Source organism: Hyperolius riggenbachi, chromosome 9, assembly GCF_040937935.1.
Source record: "Hyperolius riggenbachi isolate aHypRig1 chromosome 9, aHypRig1.pri, whole genome shotgun sequence".
Classification (NCBI taxonomy): Eukaryota; Metazoa; Chordata; class Amphibia; order Anura; family Hyperoliidae; genus Hyperolius; species Hyperolius riggenbachi.
The window spans coordinates 63,764,081-63,780,209 of NC_090654.1; the positions used below are offsets into that span (position 1 = coordinate 63,764,081).

The 16,129-nt window shown below is 45.6% G+C and overlaps 1 protein-coding gene across 3 annotated transcripts in view; it reads right to left on the reverse strand.

The window, feature by feature from the left end:
- Positions 1-13,630: 13,630 nt before the first annotated feature.
- The window catches only part of RBM5 (RNA binding motif protein 5), a 47,446-nt gene continuing 44,947 nt past the window's right edge, over positions 13,631-16,129 (reverse strand). For all 3 annotated transcript variants that reach the window (XM_068252936.1, XM_068252935.1, XM_068252937.1), the window contains 3 exons: positions 15,925-16,022; positions 14,119-14,248; positions 13,631-14,035 (listed from right to left, as the gene is read on the reverse strand). In XM_068252936.1, coding sequence (XP_068109037.1) covers positions 13,910-14,035; positions 14,119-14,248; positions 15,925-16,022 — 354 coding nt within the window. In that variant the 3' untranslated portion in view covers positions 13,631-13,909. The remainder of the gene's footprint in view (positions 14,036-14,118; positions 14,249-15,924; positions 16,023-16,129) is intronic.

Consider the following 16,129-nt stretch of genomic DNA (forward strand, 5'->3'; position numbering starts at 1 on the left):
CTGTTTTCTAAAAACGATCGATTTTCTAATCACTTCTCTACAAAATTGATCAGAAAAACAATTGGAAATCAGAGCAGACCTGTCAGGAATGATTGATCCGGCCCAGGGCCAGTTCTACACTTTTTGCTTCCTGAGGCAAACTTGTGAGGATGCGAATCCCCCCCTCCCCCCGATTGGGAATGATCGCACAGCACCCCACAATTTACTCTGCTTCATTTCATGTTCTCACATGACATGCTGCAGCTCAACACAATAGCATACTGGCCGGCTGTGAAACTGCTCACTCTCAGCCACTCCATTCCTCCTCAGTCAGGACAGCAGTGCCATCTCCTCCCTTCTGCTGTGCAAGTCAAATGAAACACTGCTGCTCTCCCACCTCCTCACTCACTGTCAGACTCCTCACAGAGCACAACAAGCTGCTTTTCCCCAATGATGACCGATTCACCTCGCTCTCCTCTCGCTTCTCCTCCTACTCTGACTGCATGCTGTTAGTGTAAACACAGTACAAACATGCTGCCCCTGTAATCTCTGAGCCTGATGCAAATGTTTCACCTGGCTTCATGAGAGAGCCGGCCCTGATTCGACCCGTTGATCTGATGGGAAATTGCATGGAACCAGGATAAAATCTATTAACGTGAACCTGTAATGAAAAAAACGAGCCCCCTGGTGGTACTAACCTCGGGAGGGGGAAGCCTCTAGATCCTTATAATCCCCATCCAGCACTGGCAGTAGTGTTGTCTGGATCATGAACGATCCGGATCATCAAAATGAACGATTCGGTTCACAAAGGGGGTGGAGCCAGGAGCGGCACACCCCTCTCTCAGCGGGCAGCGTGGTCCTGGAAGCAGAGCAGAGATGGGTCGCTCAGTTGGAGGGGAGCCAGCCTTGCAGGGACAGGTAGATGAGAGAGAGGGGACATGGGTGCCACTGCCAGATATGTGTAGAGCACACATACTGGCTATAACGTGCTGCTGATTGTAGGCTTTCTGTTCCGTAGTTGTGCACAGTGAACAAATGGGAAAGTTTTGGCTCAGAAGCACAGCTCAGTAACTTTGCAGACAGCGTGCTGGGCTAGAATGACAGGGCAGGCACTGTGATTGCAGTGCAATATGATCCTGCTGCACTCTGCTCTAAACAGCTGCACTTCTCCCTAAATTTATGATGAGTGTTCGAGGTGAGAAAAGGACACATTGGGGAATGCTTTCTTTCACTGTGAGACGTTTGCATTCAAAGTATACAGATGAACATATATGTGAAATATATTTAAATCATATGATTGCAGTATGTGGGTAATGTGTGCAAAAAAACATTTCTGCTCTCTGCTCACCCCTCTTCGTCCACCTCCTAACTTCTCTGTCCACTCCCTGTCCATCTTCTCCCCTTCTCTGTCTGTCCACCCCCCCTCCCCTTCTCTGTCCACTGCAGGGAAAGTCCTGCTAGTCATTTCACCCCCAGAATGCTTCCCTAGTAAAATGATTCGAAGATTTGGTTCAAAGATCCAGATCTTTTCAATGATCCGATCCGATTCATCCGAATCATTGAAAAGATCTGGACTTCCCATCTCTAACGGGCAGCCCCCGAAAACAAGCTTATTGGGGGTACAGGCTCCTGGACCATAAGAATCACGTGAGAGCCTTGCGCAGGTGCACTGGCAGCTTTCATTCGGGCTCAGGCGGAAATAGCTGAGCCTGATAGGATCCACTCTACTTACTCCGCAGGCGCGTGGTGCCAAGGCAGTAGAGCAGATCGGGCTCTATAGAGCTAATTCTGACTGAGCCCAAGCAAAAGCAGCAGCTGCGCCTGCGCAACGCTCTCAGAAGATTCTTCTGGTCTAGGATGATTTGGGATCCCAGCACAGGATCGAGAGATCGGGGAAGCCTCTTTAGGATTCTGAGGCTTCCCCCTCTCGAGGTAAGTACTCTCAGGGGCTTTTTTTCATTAAAGGTTTTCTTTAAATGAAGCCCATGGTGGGCTAGATTACAATTTTAGAAGTGTCCTAACACTACTCCTGGTCCTCGGTTCACCCCTGTTCCCCAGCCCTCATAGCTCCAGTGCCTCCCGGAAGTTCCTCAGAGCAGTGCAGAGCTATTCTGAAGGCGCAAGGTTTAAGCTATTCCTGCACAGTGAAAGTGCTTGCGTCCAAGCTCTTGCTTTCTGTGCTCGTGCGGTTTGGAAGTTGGCATTTGCGCAGATCCAATGCACTAGCCATCGCTATGGGAAGCGTCCTGGTTTTCATATTCGATCAGAGGATTCCATCGAATATGAAGGGGGTTGGGAACAGGGAGGACCCTGCGAACAACGAGCAGCAGCAGGACACGTCTACAAATGCTGTGCCTAGCATGGAGCTGCTCGTGCATAAGCGACTCTGGCTTACCGTGCAAGCATGGTCATGGGCTCCATCGCGAGAGTTCGTCAGATTTCTTTTGTGGGGTCTGCACTCGGCAACAGTGGACCAGAGGATGGCATGGGAAGCCTCTACAGGATCTGGAGGCTTCCCTCTTCTAAAGGTCCATACACACGCCGGACTGCAGGCAACGACAGGGTCTGTCGTCACCTTCCGCTGGGCGGGCGTTTCAGCGACAGTCCGGCGTGTGTACAGTCTGTCTGCAGACTGATACGGCTGTTTCTGAGCGATCCGCCGCAGCCGTATCAGTCCGCCGACAGACTGTACACACGACGGACTGTCTGCTGAAAACCCGCCCAGCGGGAGGTGACGACAGACCGGTTGTTGCCTGCAGTCCGGTGTGTGTACGGACCTTTAGGTATGTATTTGACGATTGACCTAAGGTTCACCTCGGGTACACTTTAAAACTACTGACAGGTGAACTGGATTACATTGCTTTTTTGAGTACAGTGGTTTTACTGTCATACAGTTGGAAATGATAAAAAGGCAACATGAAGAAGAGTCAGTTCTTGAAGCTGTTGTGTTTGAAGCATGAAAAATGTCCACGCATAATGATCTGAGTGACTGTGACAAGGGCCAAATGGTGATGGCTAGATGTGCTATTTAGGAGATGCTCTGTGAGCTTGTGGGGTTTTCCCAGCATGCTGCAGTGGTTAGTTCCCACTAAAAGTTCAACTGGAACTGAAGTGACGGCCAGCCTGTCCAATCCCACAACGTAGCCAGTAAAGCTGGCCATGTGAGAGTTGCAATAACACACAAATGCATTGCCGGACATGGGACTGTGTAGCTGCAGACCAGAGTGCCCATGTGACCCTGCCCAGCACCCAAAGTGCCTACAGTGGGCATGTGAATGTCAGAGAAAGAAGGAGGCCTGATCTGATGAGTCACGCTTTCTATGGTCTCCTAATTCCCCAGATCTCAGTTTGATAGCGCATCTGTGGATGTGCTGGAAAAACAAGTTTGATCCATCAATGCCCCACCTCAAAACTACAGGAATGAAACAATCTGCTGCTAATGTCTCTGTGCCAGATGCCAAGGCACCATCAGAGGGCGTATGATGTCCATGCCATGGTAGGTCACAGCTGTTTGGACAGCACAAGCGGGGCCTACATGATATTATGTGGGTGGTTTTAATACTTTGGTTGATTAGCATGTACCAGAGTTCACCTATATGGAGATTAACAGGTTTTCTTTCTGGCATAAAGGTTGCCATACATCTACCTATTTTGTGGTCTAATCGAACACATGCGGTCTATGAGCAGGCAACAGATCTCTCAGTGGCGTAGCAATAGGCAATGCAGAGGTAAAGACCGCACCGGGACCCCTGGGCCAGTGGGGCCCTCCTTCATCCACCTTATCTTTTCATTGGTGCTATGCTGGTAATGAACCGCTTTATATGTTTTCTACTCGGATTACACCTCTCTGACACTGAAACTGTCCTTGGTAGGATTTGGGGCTTCATATCAAAAGAGTGCGTGGGGCCCCATGTAAAACTTACACTGGGGCCTCAAGCTCCTCAGCGATGCCACTGAGATCTCTATTCGATCACAGAGAGATCTGCCTCATGATTGATCTAGCATAAACAAACCGAATGGGAGTACAGGTAATATTTGTTCACAAACTATGTCCCAACAAAGGACCTAACCTATACAGGATCTTCTCAAAAAAATAGCATACTGTGATAAAGTTCATTATTTTCTGTAATGTACTGATAAACATTAGACTTTCATATATTTTAGATTCAAATACACACAACTGAAGTAGTTCAAGCCTTTTATTGTTTTAAAATTGATGATTTTGGCATACAGCTCATGAAAACCCAAAATTACTATCTCAAAAAATTAGCATATTTCATCTGACCAATAAAAGAAAAGTGTTTTTAAAACAAAAAAGTCAACCTTCAAATAATTATGTTCAGTTATGCACTCAATACTTGGTTAGGAATCCTTTTGCAGAAATGACTGCTTCAATGCGGCGTGGCATGGAGGCAATCAGCCTGTGGCACTGCTCAGGTGTTATGAAGGCCCAGGATGCTTCGATAGCGGCCTTAAAGTGAACCAGAGACGAAGCACCCTTGTGTATTTTACCATAGAAATCAGTGGGAACATTAGAGAAAACATTTACCATGCTCTCTGTTCCATCCTCACTGCTAAAAGTGTCTGTTATCTAGCTGAGATAAGAATCCCGGACTGAGCATTGATTCTGGCTTTGCTATAATGACTCAGCTATAATGATTCCTGAGCAAAGCCAGCAGGGGGCAGGCTTGGACTTGAAGACAGCAAAGAACACAGTCTCAGCTATAATTATTCTGTAGCAAAGCCAGACCGACTGCTTAGTCGGGATTCTTATCTTAGAGGTGATAACAGGCAAATTAAACAGATAACAATGTAACAAAGAGCAGATTAGGTGTTTACTGTCATGTTCCCACTGATTTATAAGGTAAAATACATGAGGTTGCTTCATCTCTGGTTCTCTTTAAGCTCATCCAGAGTGTTGGGTCTTGCGTCTCTCAACTTTCTCTTCACAATATCCCAGATTCTCTATGGAGTTCAGGTCAGGAGAGTTGGCAGGCCAATTGATAACAGTAATACCATGGTCAGTAAATCATTTATCAGTGGTTTTGGCACTGTGAGCAAGTGCCAGGTCATGCTGAAAAATGAAATCTTCATCTCCATAAAGCTTTTCATCAGATGGAAGCATGAAGTGCTCCAAAATCTCCTGATAGCTAGCTGCATTGACCCTGCCCTCGATAAAACACAGTGGACCAACACCAGCAGCTGACATGGCACCCCAGACCATCACTGACTGTGGGTACTTGACACTGGACTTCAGGCATTTTGGCATTTCTCTCTCCCCAGTCTTTCTCCAGACTCTGGCACCTTGATTTCTGAATGACATGTAAAAGTTGCTTTCATCGGAAAAAAGTACTTTGGACCACTGAGCAACAGTCCAGTGCTGCTTCTCTGTAGCCCAGGTCAGGCGCTTCTGCCGCTGTTTCTGGTTCAAAAGTGGGTTCATGCTTCCATCTGCTGAAAAGCTTTATGGAGATGAAGATTTCATTTTTCAGCACAACCTGGCACCTGCTCACAGTGCCAAAACCACTGGTAAATGGTTTACTGACCATGGTATTACTGTGCTCAATTGGCCTGCCAACTCTCCTGACCTGAACCCCATAGAGAATCTGTGGGATATTGTGAAGAGAAAGTTGAGAGACGCAAGACCCAACACTCTGGATGAGCTTAAGGTCGCTATCGAAGCATCCTGGGCCTCTCTAACACCTGAGCAGTGCCACAGGCTGATTGCCTCCATGCCACGCCGCATTGAAGCAGTCATTTCTGCAAAAGGATTCCCGACCAAGTATTGAGTGCATAACTGAACATAATTATTTGATGGTTGACTTTTTTTGTTTTAAAAACACTTGTCTTTTATTGGTCGGATGAAATATGCTAATTTTTTTGAGATAGGAAATTTCGGTTTTCATGAGCTGTATGCCAAAAACATCAATATTAAAACAATAAAAGGCTTGAACTACTTCAGTTGTGTGTATTTGAATCTAAAATATATGAAAGTCTAATGTTTATCAGTACATTATAGAAAATAATGAACTTTATCACAATATGCTAATTTTTTGAGAAGATCCTGTATGTACAAAATAAGTGACATAAGGAGTCACTGGTCAATCAGCTGGATTGTAGTCTTGTAAACCAGTGATCAACAGGTCTCCAAATAACATATATACAAGTATGGGGAGAGACTTGACACAAGTATCATAACTGTCAGTCTCACTTTAGTACTGATACACATATATATGCAAGAAAGAGATAGAAGTACGTTGCTGTAAGGTGCAAGGTCTTTGCTGATCCCCCCAGTGCTGGCAATCAGTCAGAGGATACTGGGGTGTAGCTAGTCCCACCACGGCAAAGTACTGTTAAAAGTGATTGCAAAAGCACATGGCAAAATAGGAGTATGGTAACATAACTGTGGTGGAGGCTAAAGGCTCATACACACAGACCACAGTCTTTGGAAAATGAAAGATCACAGACCAATTTTACCCCCTTCCATGTAGTAAGAGAGTCATACCTTCACAGTCTATTCTATGGAGCTGAACTCCACATCAGACAGAAATCTTTGCAAGATGCTGAACACAAAGATGTTGTACACATTCAAAAGATCAGTATCTGCAAAAGATCTGTTCCTGCAAAAGATCCGTTCCTGCAAATTGCAATGATAGTCTATGAGATCTGCAGATCATCATACACACATGATTTAACTGACATTCATCTGCAGATCAGATCCACCAGGATGGATTTTCAGATCTGCAGATGAATGTCAGTTAAACAAGGTGTGTATGATGATCTGCAGATCTCATAGACTATGAATGCAATTTGCAGGAATGGATTTTTGGCAGGAACAGATCTTTTGCAGATACTGATCTTTTGTGTCTGTACAGCATCTATGTGTGCAGCATCTTTGTGTGCAGCGTCTTGCAAAGATTTTATCTGATGGGGAGTTCAGCTCCTTAGAAAAGACTGTGTAGGTATGGCTCTCATACAGTACTACATGGAAGGGGGTAAAATTGGTCTGTGATCTTTGATTTTCAAAAGATTATGGTCTGATGTGTGTATGTGGCCTAAGTGTGAGACTGCCATCAATCACAGAGAGACCTGTATGCTCCTACATAGTAGTATTATAGCCATGAAAAAAATGCCTTCACAGAAGGTATAGAGCTGGGGTAGAAATGGGTGATATATACAATTTACAGTGCTAGTGTCATTCGACTAGGACTAGTTTCACTCTATAAAACAAGAGCTTCGTCAGGAAATAGAACACAGTGTAAAAATCATAAGAAGTATCCCCCTACCACAACAAATCCCACAGCAATATAGCCCAAGACAGAGCTCAGCAAAGACCTCGCACCTTACAGCAACGTACTTTTATCTCTTTCTTGCATATATATGTGTATCAGTACTAAAGTGAGACTGACAGTTATGATACTTGTGTCAAGTCTCTCCCCATACTTGTATATATGTTATTTGGAGACCTGTTGATCACTGGTTTACAAGACTACAATCCAGCTGATTGACCAGTGACTCCTTATGTCACTTATTTTGTACATATAGGTTAGGTCCTTTGTTGGGACATAGTTTGTGATCATGATTGATCTACCCAATCATCGCCTGATGTATGGGTACCTTGAGGATTGCCTGGGATGAATGAAGGGAAAACATTTATACTTACCCAGGACTTCCCTCCAACCCCCTCCACGCCATTGGCTCTCTCGCCATCTCTCCAGGCCGCTCCCGTCATCCGCCCCAGTACAGTACTTCTGTGAGTCGCCCTCCATTGCACATGCTTGCATGCCACAGGAGCACGATGGGCACATGTGCTTGACTGGTCCACCCATGCGCGACTCACAGAAGTACTGTACCCGTGCAGCTAGCGGACAACTGGATCAGCCCAGAGAGACGGCAAGGAAGTCCCAGGTAAGTTCAAATGCTTTCTCTTCCCCCATTCCTCTCAGGTTTCCTTAAACGTTGTGCATGATATTGATCAGTATGGGGGGTAAGGGCCTCAGAATTGCAGGTTGGGTGACATATGCTGCCACCCAGTGGCCAGGAATCTATTTTTCTTACTCTGAGCTTTGCATGACATTTGTGGGACCTATGAAACTGTAGATAATTTAGAATAGGAATTGTTGCTGTGGCATCTTTAAAACAATAGCGTTCCACTCGCTCACCCCCCCCCCCTCACCACAGAACAGGACATGCAGCTTGTTTGTACAATGTTCTTTCCAGGGCAGCTGAAAGAGGTGAATTTAGGTTAAATTGGACCTGAACTCTTGCACAGGACAGACGCAACACAGAGAGAAATGCACCGCGCAGGCCCGGATTTACATCACAGGAGCCTATAGGCATGGATGTTCTGGAACCCTAGACTTCACCCTCCATGAACCTACAAACACCACCAAACTGCACCACGAGTGTGTTTGCTGGTCCAGCTGTCACTTCTCCCTTACTTACCTTACCCATCATAGGTAGCTACAAGTGCCCCTTAATACTGAGGGTACTTTTGGCTACCTAATCCTAAGTAGCTAGTGGTGCCCCAAACTGAAGGGAGAACTCATTACTGAAATGCTGAGAGCTGGGTGAGTAACCTAATTTACGCTCTGCTTGGAACTCTGCATAGGGAAGGAGGAAGGGAGGTACTAGGGAAGGGGAGTGAGCCGCCTTTTCATCATCAGGCGCCTGTAGACACATGCCTACAGTGCCGTATGGTATATCCGGCCCTGGCACCTTGTATGTACTTAGAGAGTTTAGCCTAATTCCCCCTCATCTGTGACTACTCACAACTGAAATTTAATCTCTTAGCTGTGTCAGCTGGCTGCCTCGGCAGAGCAGTCGATCTGCGATTGCCAGAGCCGGGACAAGGTCCTCCAACAACCAAGGCTGAGACACCAAAGTACGCCCCCCCCATCACACACTGATTACTATGAGACTAAGAGGCACTCCAGGGCCCCCAACCCCCCTAGCACCTTAATCTTTAGTTATCTGTCTTGCAGTCAGTGGCGTAGCTAAGCTGTGGCCCCCCCCTTCCCCCCAGCACTATATGCATAACAATTGATACAGGGCACCAAAACCTGCCAATGGTAGCCACAGTGTCAGAGGTGCAAGAAGAGGATGAAGAACAGCTTGTTAATGATTACCACTATTCAATGTATCTATAAAAGTGATTATTATGAGCACAGGACCAGAAGAGAGCAAATACTGCAGAAGGGGGAGGGGCCCCTCTGGCCCAAGGGCCCCGATGCGGCCTCAACTTCTGCACCCCCTATTGCTACGTCCCCTGCTTGCAGTCACTGCCATATATCCCCTTTTCTTATTTTTCTCTGCTGCAAACTCAGGAGGGGAATGATAGCTGAGTGAGTTGTGCTCCCCCTACTACACTGCGCCCTGAGGCTGAAGCCTCTCTCGACTCTGCCTTGTCCTGACCCTGGCGATTGCGTGCTTTTGGTGTTTTTTACCATGTGTGCATAATTTTTGGTACAAGGTTTTTTAATCGTTTGTATTTGATCTAATAAAGCTTTCCAAATTCTTGTGCACCCAAGAGCCAATCCTTGCCTTATTTTATTTTTTTTTACTTAATTTGACGGTGCACGAAAATTGATTCATTAGTACTACATTTTGCATTAATTTATGGTTATATGGTTAATGTATTTCAACGTTTTCCACTTCCTTCCTGCCTCTCATGCTTCACAAGTTATGCTATTATAATTTGTAAACACAGGATGTTAACCCTATGTCTTCTTCCATGAAAGCAGGAAATAGGCACTCTGCAGATGTATTGCAGGATTTGTATCAGCTGTAACAGGTTATTGTTGCTGCTTATCTTTTGGAGCAGAGAGGAAGTTATGAGTTCATGTCCGCTTTAAGGACAAGGACCCACTACGGCCGCTTTGACTAATCGCCAAGCGCCTGCGATTTTCTAAATTGGGAAAGTGCCACAATTTCCAAGAAGCAATCGCAATTTGGCTTATACTGATGTCACTAAGAAAGCGGCGTTGCTTGTGGGACCACGCCCATCATGATCCACTAGCAAAGTGCTTTTTTCCGATTGGCAACCGCTGCCAAAGCCGACTAGTTGTTCTGCATCATATTGATCAGTATGAGGAGAAGCCTCAAAACTGCATGTTGATGCTGCCACCTAGTGGACAGAACAAAAACATGTTCTTTCGTGTGAGCCGTGAATGACATTTGTGGGACCTATGGAAGTCAGAAGATATTTTTGGAATAGGAATTGTGGCATCTTCAAAGCAATAGGGTTTGCCCCCCTTACCTCACCACAGAGCAGAACATGCTTGTTTGGAAGTTGAGCAACTTGTCTGTACAATGCTCCTTCCTAGTGTCACACCAAAACGATTCCTAATTATAGTTGCAGTTGAGTAGTTAGGCCTCTTTTCCACAGACAACTGAAGGTGGGGAGTTTGGCGCCTGTCAGCTGCTCCCATCCACCGGTCAGGTGCTTTCTAGCGCTCTGCACAGGTGCCCCCTAAACAGTTGCATACGAGTACAGTGGTTGTCGTACTCAGGCGCGACACAAGACTTTTTTTTGCTGCTGGGTAATGCCACGTGTAAAATGTTGCATATACGGTGTTACTGATTGCCGACGTTCAGCTGCATGTAATTGCAGACAAACAGCACTTGTGGCCAACAGGCGGGTGGCTGAACTGCACTGCCACGTGTGGAAAAAAAAAAAAAAAACTAGGGCTCATACACTATAAGTGGTTTTCTTAAAAAAAAAAAAAAAAAAAAAAAGGAAAAAAAATGCTTCCATTCACTTGCATTAAAAAAAACCGCTTATAGTGTGTGAGCCTAGTGTGTTCTCTAAACTAAGAACAACCAGTAATTGGCTTTGGGAAGTGGAATCCTGTTTCTTAAAGGAGTAACTCCTGTTCGCTTTTACTATTAGGCTCAGGTTCTCTAATAATAATGTGCTTCTAATTCAGGATTTGATGTTTTTTGTTTTTTTTTTACAGCTGCCTACTTACCATTGTCATTCACAACAGTAAGGAGTGTTGAGTTTAAAAGGGAGTGCATTAGGTCCCATAAAGGGTGTAATCTAAGGTCTGTTTAACTCCAAGCCCAGTATGGTCTATGCCTGCGCAGTACGCTCCTGGTGACATCAGCGGGAGCGAGGACACGGCAACGCAGGCGCAGTGGTTTTCCGACTTTAAAATCGGAAATTCCAGAAGTGAACTGGAGACGGGGCCGGAGCATCGGTGAGTGGCTGCGCGGGCACAGGACATCTGCGGGGGACCATTAGAAGCCTCGGATAAGTTCAACTAATTTTCCCCCGACCCCCCTAGAGTATCCCTTTAAAGCTAGCTGCAGTGGCTAATTTAACAAAAAAAATAATGGCCTGGACTTTAGGGCGGTTTAAAGAGACTCTGAAGCGGGAATAATTCTCACTTCAGAGCTCATAGTTAGCAGGGGCATGTGTGCCCCTGCTAAAACGCCGCTATCGCGCGGCTAAACGGGGATCCCTTCACCCCCAAACCCACCCCCGCAAGCGTTGGTCGCAAACTTGGTCGTGAGTTTGCTCTTCCTGGAGGCAGGGCTAACGGCTGCAGCCCTGCCTCCAGTCGCGTCTATCAGAGGCGCATCGCCGCCTCTCCCCCACCCCTCTCAGTGAAGGAAGACAGAGGGGCGTGGGAGAGGCGGAGATATGCGCTGACAGACGCGCGTGGGGCAGGGCTGCGGCGGTTAGCCCTGCCCCAACCAGGAAGAGATCCCCCGCTGCACCGAGGGGATTTGGGGGTGAAGGGACCCCCGTTAAAGGGAACTGACCACATTCTCTTTCACTGGAATCTCTCCTGACATAGAAGCTGCCATGTCCCCCCCTCCCCTTCTCACATTCCTTATTTACAGAAGTCAGAGATGCTATTTTGACACATTGGCACACACCATGGCTCTGAAGACACACTCCTAATTATTTACCCCCTTTGCTGATGAAAGGCATTGTTTACCTCTTGGTAATTAGCTCAATAAAACAATTAGAGGTTCCTGAACTCTCTGCGGATGGGGACGGTGGGCAGGCCTGCTCAAACAGGGCAATTTAACAACTTTGAATGTAAAATACAAGGTAAAATTAAAGTTTATTTTAATAATGAAACAGATAGCCGGCATGCATTTTTCATGTGCTATAGAAATGTCCTGAGTGAAAAAAAGGTGCTCGGTTCACTTTAAGCCGCGGGATAGCGGCGTTTTAGCAGGGGCATGTGCCCCTGCTATGAGGTCTGAAGCGAGATTTATTCTCGCTTCAGACTCTCTAATACTGCGGTCCTCAAGTGGTTAAAAGGACATAAATAGTACATTATTAAATTATAAAAGGGAATCAAACCAAAAACAGCCCCTTGGGGGTGATTTACCTCGGGAGAGGGAAGCCTCTGGATCCTAATGAGCCTGCGCAGTAGAGCACACTAGATCAGGCTTGGCATTTCCACCTGAGCTTGATCAGAAAACTGCTACTGTGCAGGATCACAGTAGGTAAACATTTAACTCGGCGGCGTTTGAGAGCCGCCAGCGCTGGATCCTTAAGGGTGAAATTGGATGGGGGAAGCCTCAATAAGACCCAGAGGCTCCCCAGGGGCCGTTTCAGATTTTCTTTAAAAAGAATCACAGCAAAAAAAATTAAGCAATTTGTAGTGTAGCACTAGTATTACAATCTAAAATTATCCACATATAAAAAAGGAATAGCTCTGTCCAAATAATTCCTTTATTGTAAAGCCCACTTTTCTTGATGTTAAAACACAGGAGGTACAGAGTGTTTCAAAAACTGGGCAGCCAGCATAAAAAAGTCCAAATGGAACGCGACCCTTCTAAGATAGTTATGGGTTAGACAGCAAACAGAACCAGCACTAAATTTACAGGCCGTTCGCCCACGTTGTGCTGGTTCTATATGTTGTCTAACCACAACTGCATTCAATTATGATTATTGGATAACTATCTTTAAAGCATTGAGTTCCATTTGGACTTTTATGCTGTTTGGATGTACTATAGAGGCTAAATGAACCTCTGACCTCATTGGAACTCCACGTGTCATTCCCAAGGCCTGGAGACTAAGTGTTGCTATACTAGTAGCTACTCGAAATTAAATGTAAATGAGGCAGCTGTGACCGTGGGGAGGGGGTGTTACCTTAACCCATGCGGCTGTCTGATCCGCGTCCCACATCGCGTTCACAACATTTGCTCCTTTAACCCCCAGAAGGAGGTAGCATGGGAGTGACGTTCAGCAGGATGCGACGAATCAGGTGGCCACATGGGTAGAATAACCCCACCACCACAGTCTCATTTAAATTTTGATTCAGAGTAGCTACTCCGTAAAAGCAACACTAGTCTGCAGACTACTCTTGTATGCTGATAGTTTACTGCCAGCCAATGTATTGTGGCCAGTGTTGAACATAAAGCCACCTGACTTTTATAGTTATTCACTCCTGCAGGAGGTGTGAGTTTCTGGACAGTCTCGTGGCAACAGTACTCCAAAATTCCAGATGAGTTTAGGAAATGCAATATCTGGCTCTATACTGAAATGGAAGATAATTATGCATGACATTCAACTGCACTGCATTTTTATTTATGGGAAGTAATGTTTCACTGTCCATAAATGCAGCTTACAGGCCTTATGAAGCCTTGTGCTGTACAATAGCTACATCTCATTATGCACAACTGGTTTTGCTTTGAAAACTTTATTAGGGGAAAAAATGTACAAAGCTGATCAGGTAGAAATGGACCACAGCCAACAGTCCCTCTATTATAGAGGGTAGTAACACTCTCACATTCTCTCACACTCCATTCCTGACAACATAGAAACTTCGTATATTTACACTGTACACTTTTTACATATTTACAAGTGAGGCTGGCGGTGAAAGGGGCTTAATATCCTCTCAGCACATTCACAGCGGATGGACTGCTGCCCCTGGAGGATAATTTCATAAATTAAACAGGCCATTCAGTCCATTTCTGTAAACCGTGCAAACATTGCTTTCCTGACAGCATCTTTGTAAGAATCTGCTGTGTTGACTCCGTATGAACTTCCTTTTGCTCCCAGACCCGCACCTTTCATCCGCACCTGAGCCTAAAATGGGAGACAATGGATTAAGTACTGGATGTAAACAGACCAGAGCCACATGAGGTAAGAATATAGTAAATCGGACTCACCTGAATGGGAGCGGTGATCCCTTGACTTTTCCGGCCAAGCCCAGAGCCCTCCTTCCAACCCATCGCTTGTAGCATTTTGTTCCCAATGTTACTGGTGTCAATCCCATCTTTGGTAGGCTGCTCATAGTTCCTGCATTACAAATGGGAAAATAAGTGTGAAGCTATATGCACTAAACAGCAATAATACACCCAGTACAAGATGACTACTTCTCACTATAATTACATAGTCATCACAACTCAGCCAACCATAACCTTGTACTATCAGAACAGCATCTACCCATCACAATAACCACCAGCACAGTACATCCACTCGTTACCATAATGGCATTCCACCTTAGCCACATCGAGCTCATACCAAAATCCCAGCATAGCTTCTCCTACATTAGCACTGCTAGCCCAAAACAGCAGTTGTATGCCAGTATTTATTCAATAAATTCTACTCTTGCTAATCGTGGTGCCGATCCTTTTTGGACTTGTATTCAGGGCTGTGGAGTCGGTACAGAAATCATCCGCCTCCTCAGTTTATAAAACCACCAACTCAGACTACCCAAAATTTCTCCGACTCCTTAATGTGCTCATACATAGTACAATTTTTTCATTTTTTTCCGATTAAATAATTTTGTTTGATTATTCTTTTAGAGCGAATAAAGATTTTGCTAACATGTCCAATCAGATTTTTATTGGGGGAAAAAAACAAAAATTGGCATAATCGATTTTCTTGATTGAAAAAAGGAGTCTTTTAAACTTTCGATTGTTTTGGTCGAATAAACAGGAAATTTTAACTTTATTGTACGGTGTATGGGCACCTTTAGTCTAATCCTTATCAGGACTGTGGAGTTTGTACAAAAATCCACATCCGATTAAGACTCCAGGTACCCAAAATTGCTCCGACGACTCCTCCACAGCTCTGCTTGTATTCCAGCATGACCACCCATCACAGTAACTACAAGATAGAAATCCAACAGTATGACAACATTCTGCCTTCACAGCAATCCAACACTGCAGATGATCAAGATGATATAAATGGCATGCAGCTTAGAATTGAAGGAATAATACAGGAACTGCATGTATTGGGTTAAAGGAGTTATCAGGCAATTACAGTTAAAATAAGGGCTACTTACCCGGGGCTTTGTCCAGCCCCAAGCTCCCAGCATGTCCCGCGCTGCAGCTCTCCCTGCAGTCGTTCGCCGCCTCTGCCTCCCGGTCTGCGGTGATGTGTACTGCGCGAGCCGCGCTGTCAATCACCGCCACAAGGACCGGAGCGTATTGCGTAGAACTACTGCGGCTGCGCAGTACGCTCCGTCCACGAGGCGGTGATTGACAGCGCCGCTCACGCAGGCACAGTACAACGTCATCACCGCGGACCGGGAGCGAGCTGCGGTGACCGGCTGTGGAGAGAGCTGCCGCGAGGGACGTGCTGGGAGCTTGGGGCTGGACAAAGCCCCGGGTAAGTAGCCCTTATTTTAACTGTAATTGCCTGTTAACTCCTTTAAATTCGAAGCCTTATTTACATTCCAGTGGCCATCCCTGCACCATAACGACACCACGGCATAGCTACCTGCACACCACGATAGTTAATGGATAAGTCAATAAATGCTAATAATTGAGTTTAGACATTTTAGATAGCCACGTACCTTCGCATGATTGTTAGAATATTTACAACACGTACACAAATAAAAACCTAACATATCACCAACAAGACACAGCTATCCATTATACTGCATGGCACACCCATAGCTTACCATTACACAGCACAAACCACCTATCACCATAGCTACATACTGCAAACACAGCTCAGACACTTACACTACTGCATTCTCGTAGACCTTTTTGCGTTTAGGTTCTGGGGGTTCAGGAATCCCGTATTTTTCCCGCCTTTCTGCTGCTCGGTCTCTGTACTTAGCCTGTACAAGAAAGAGAAGAGTTACAATAATGGTAAGGTTTCCTTTCTAGCATAGCTGCTGAAATGGTGGCATACAGATTTGGAAAATACAAAGATTCAAGGCAAACC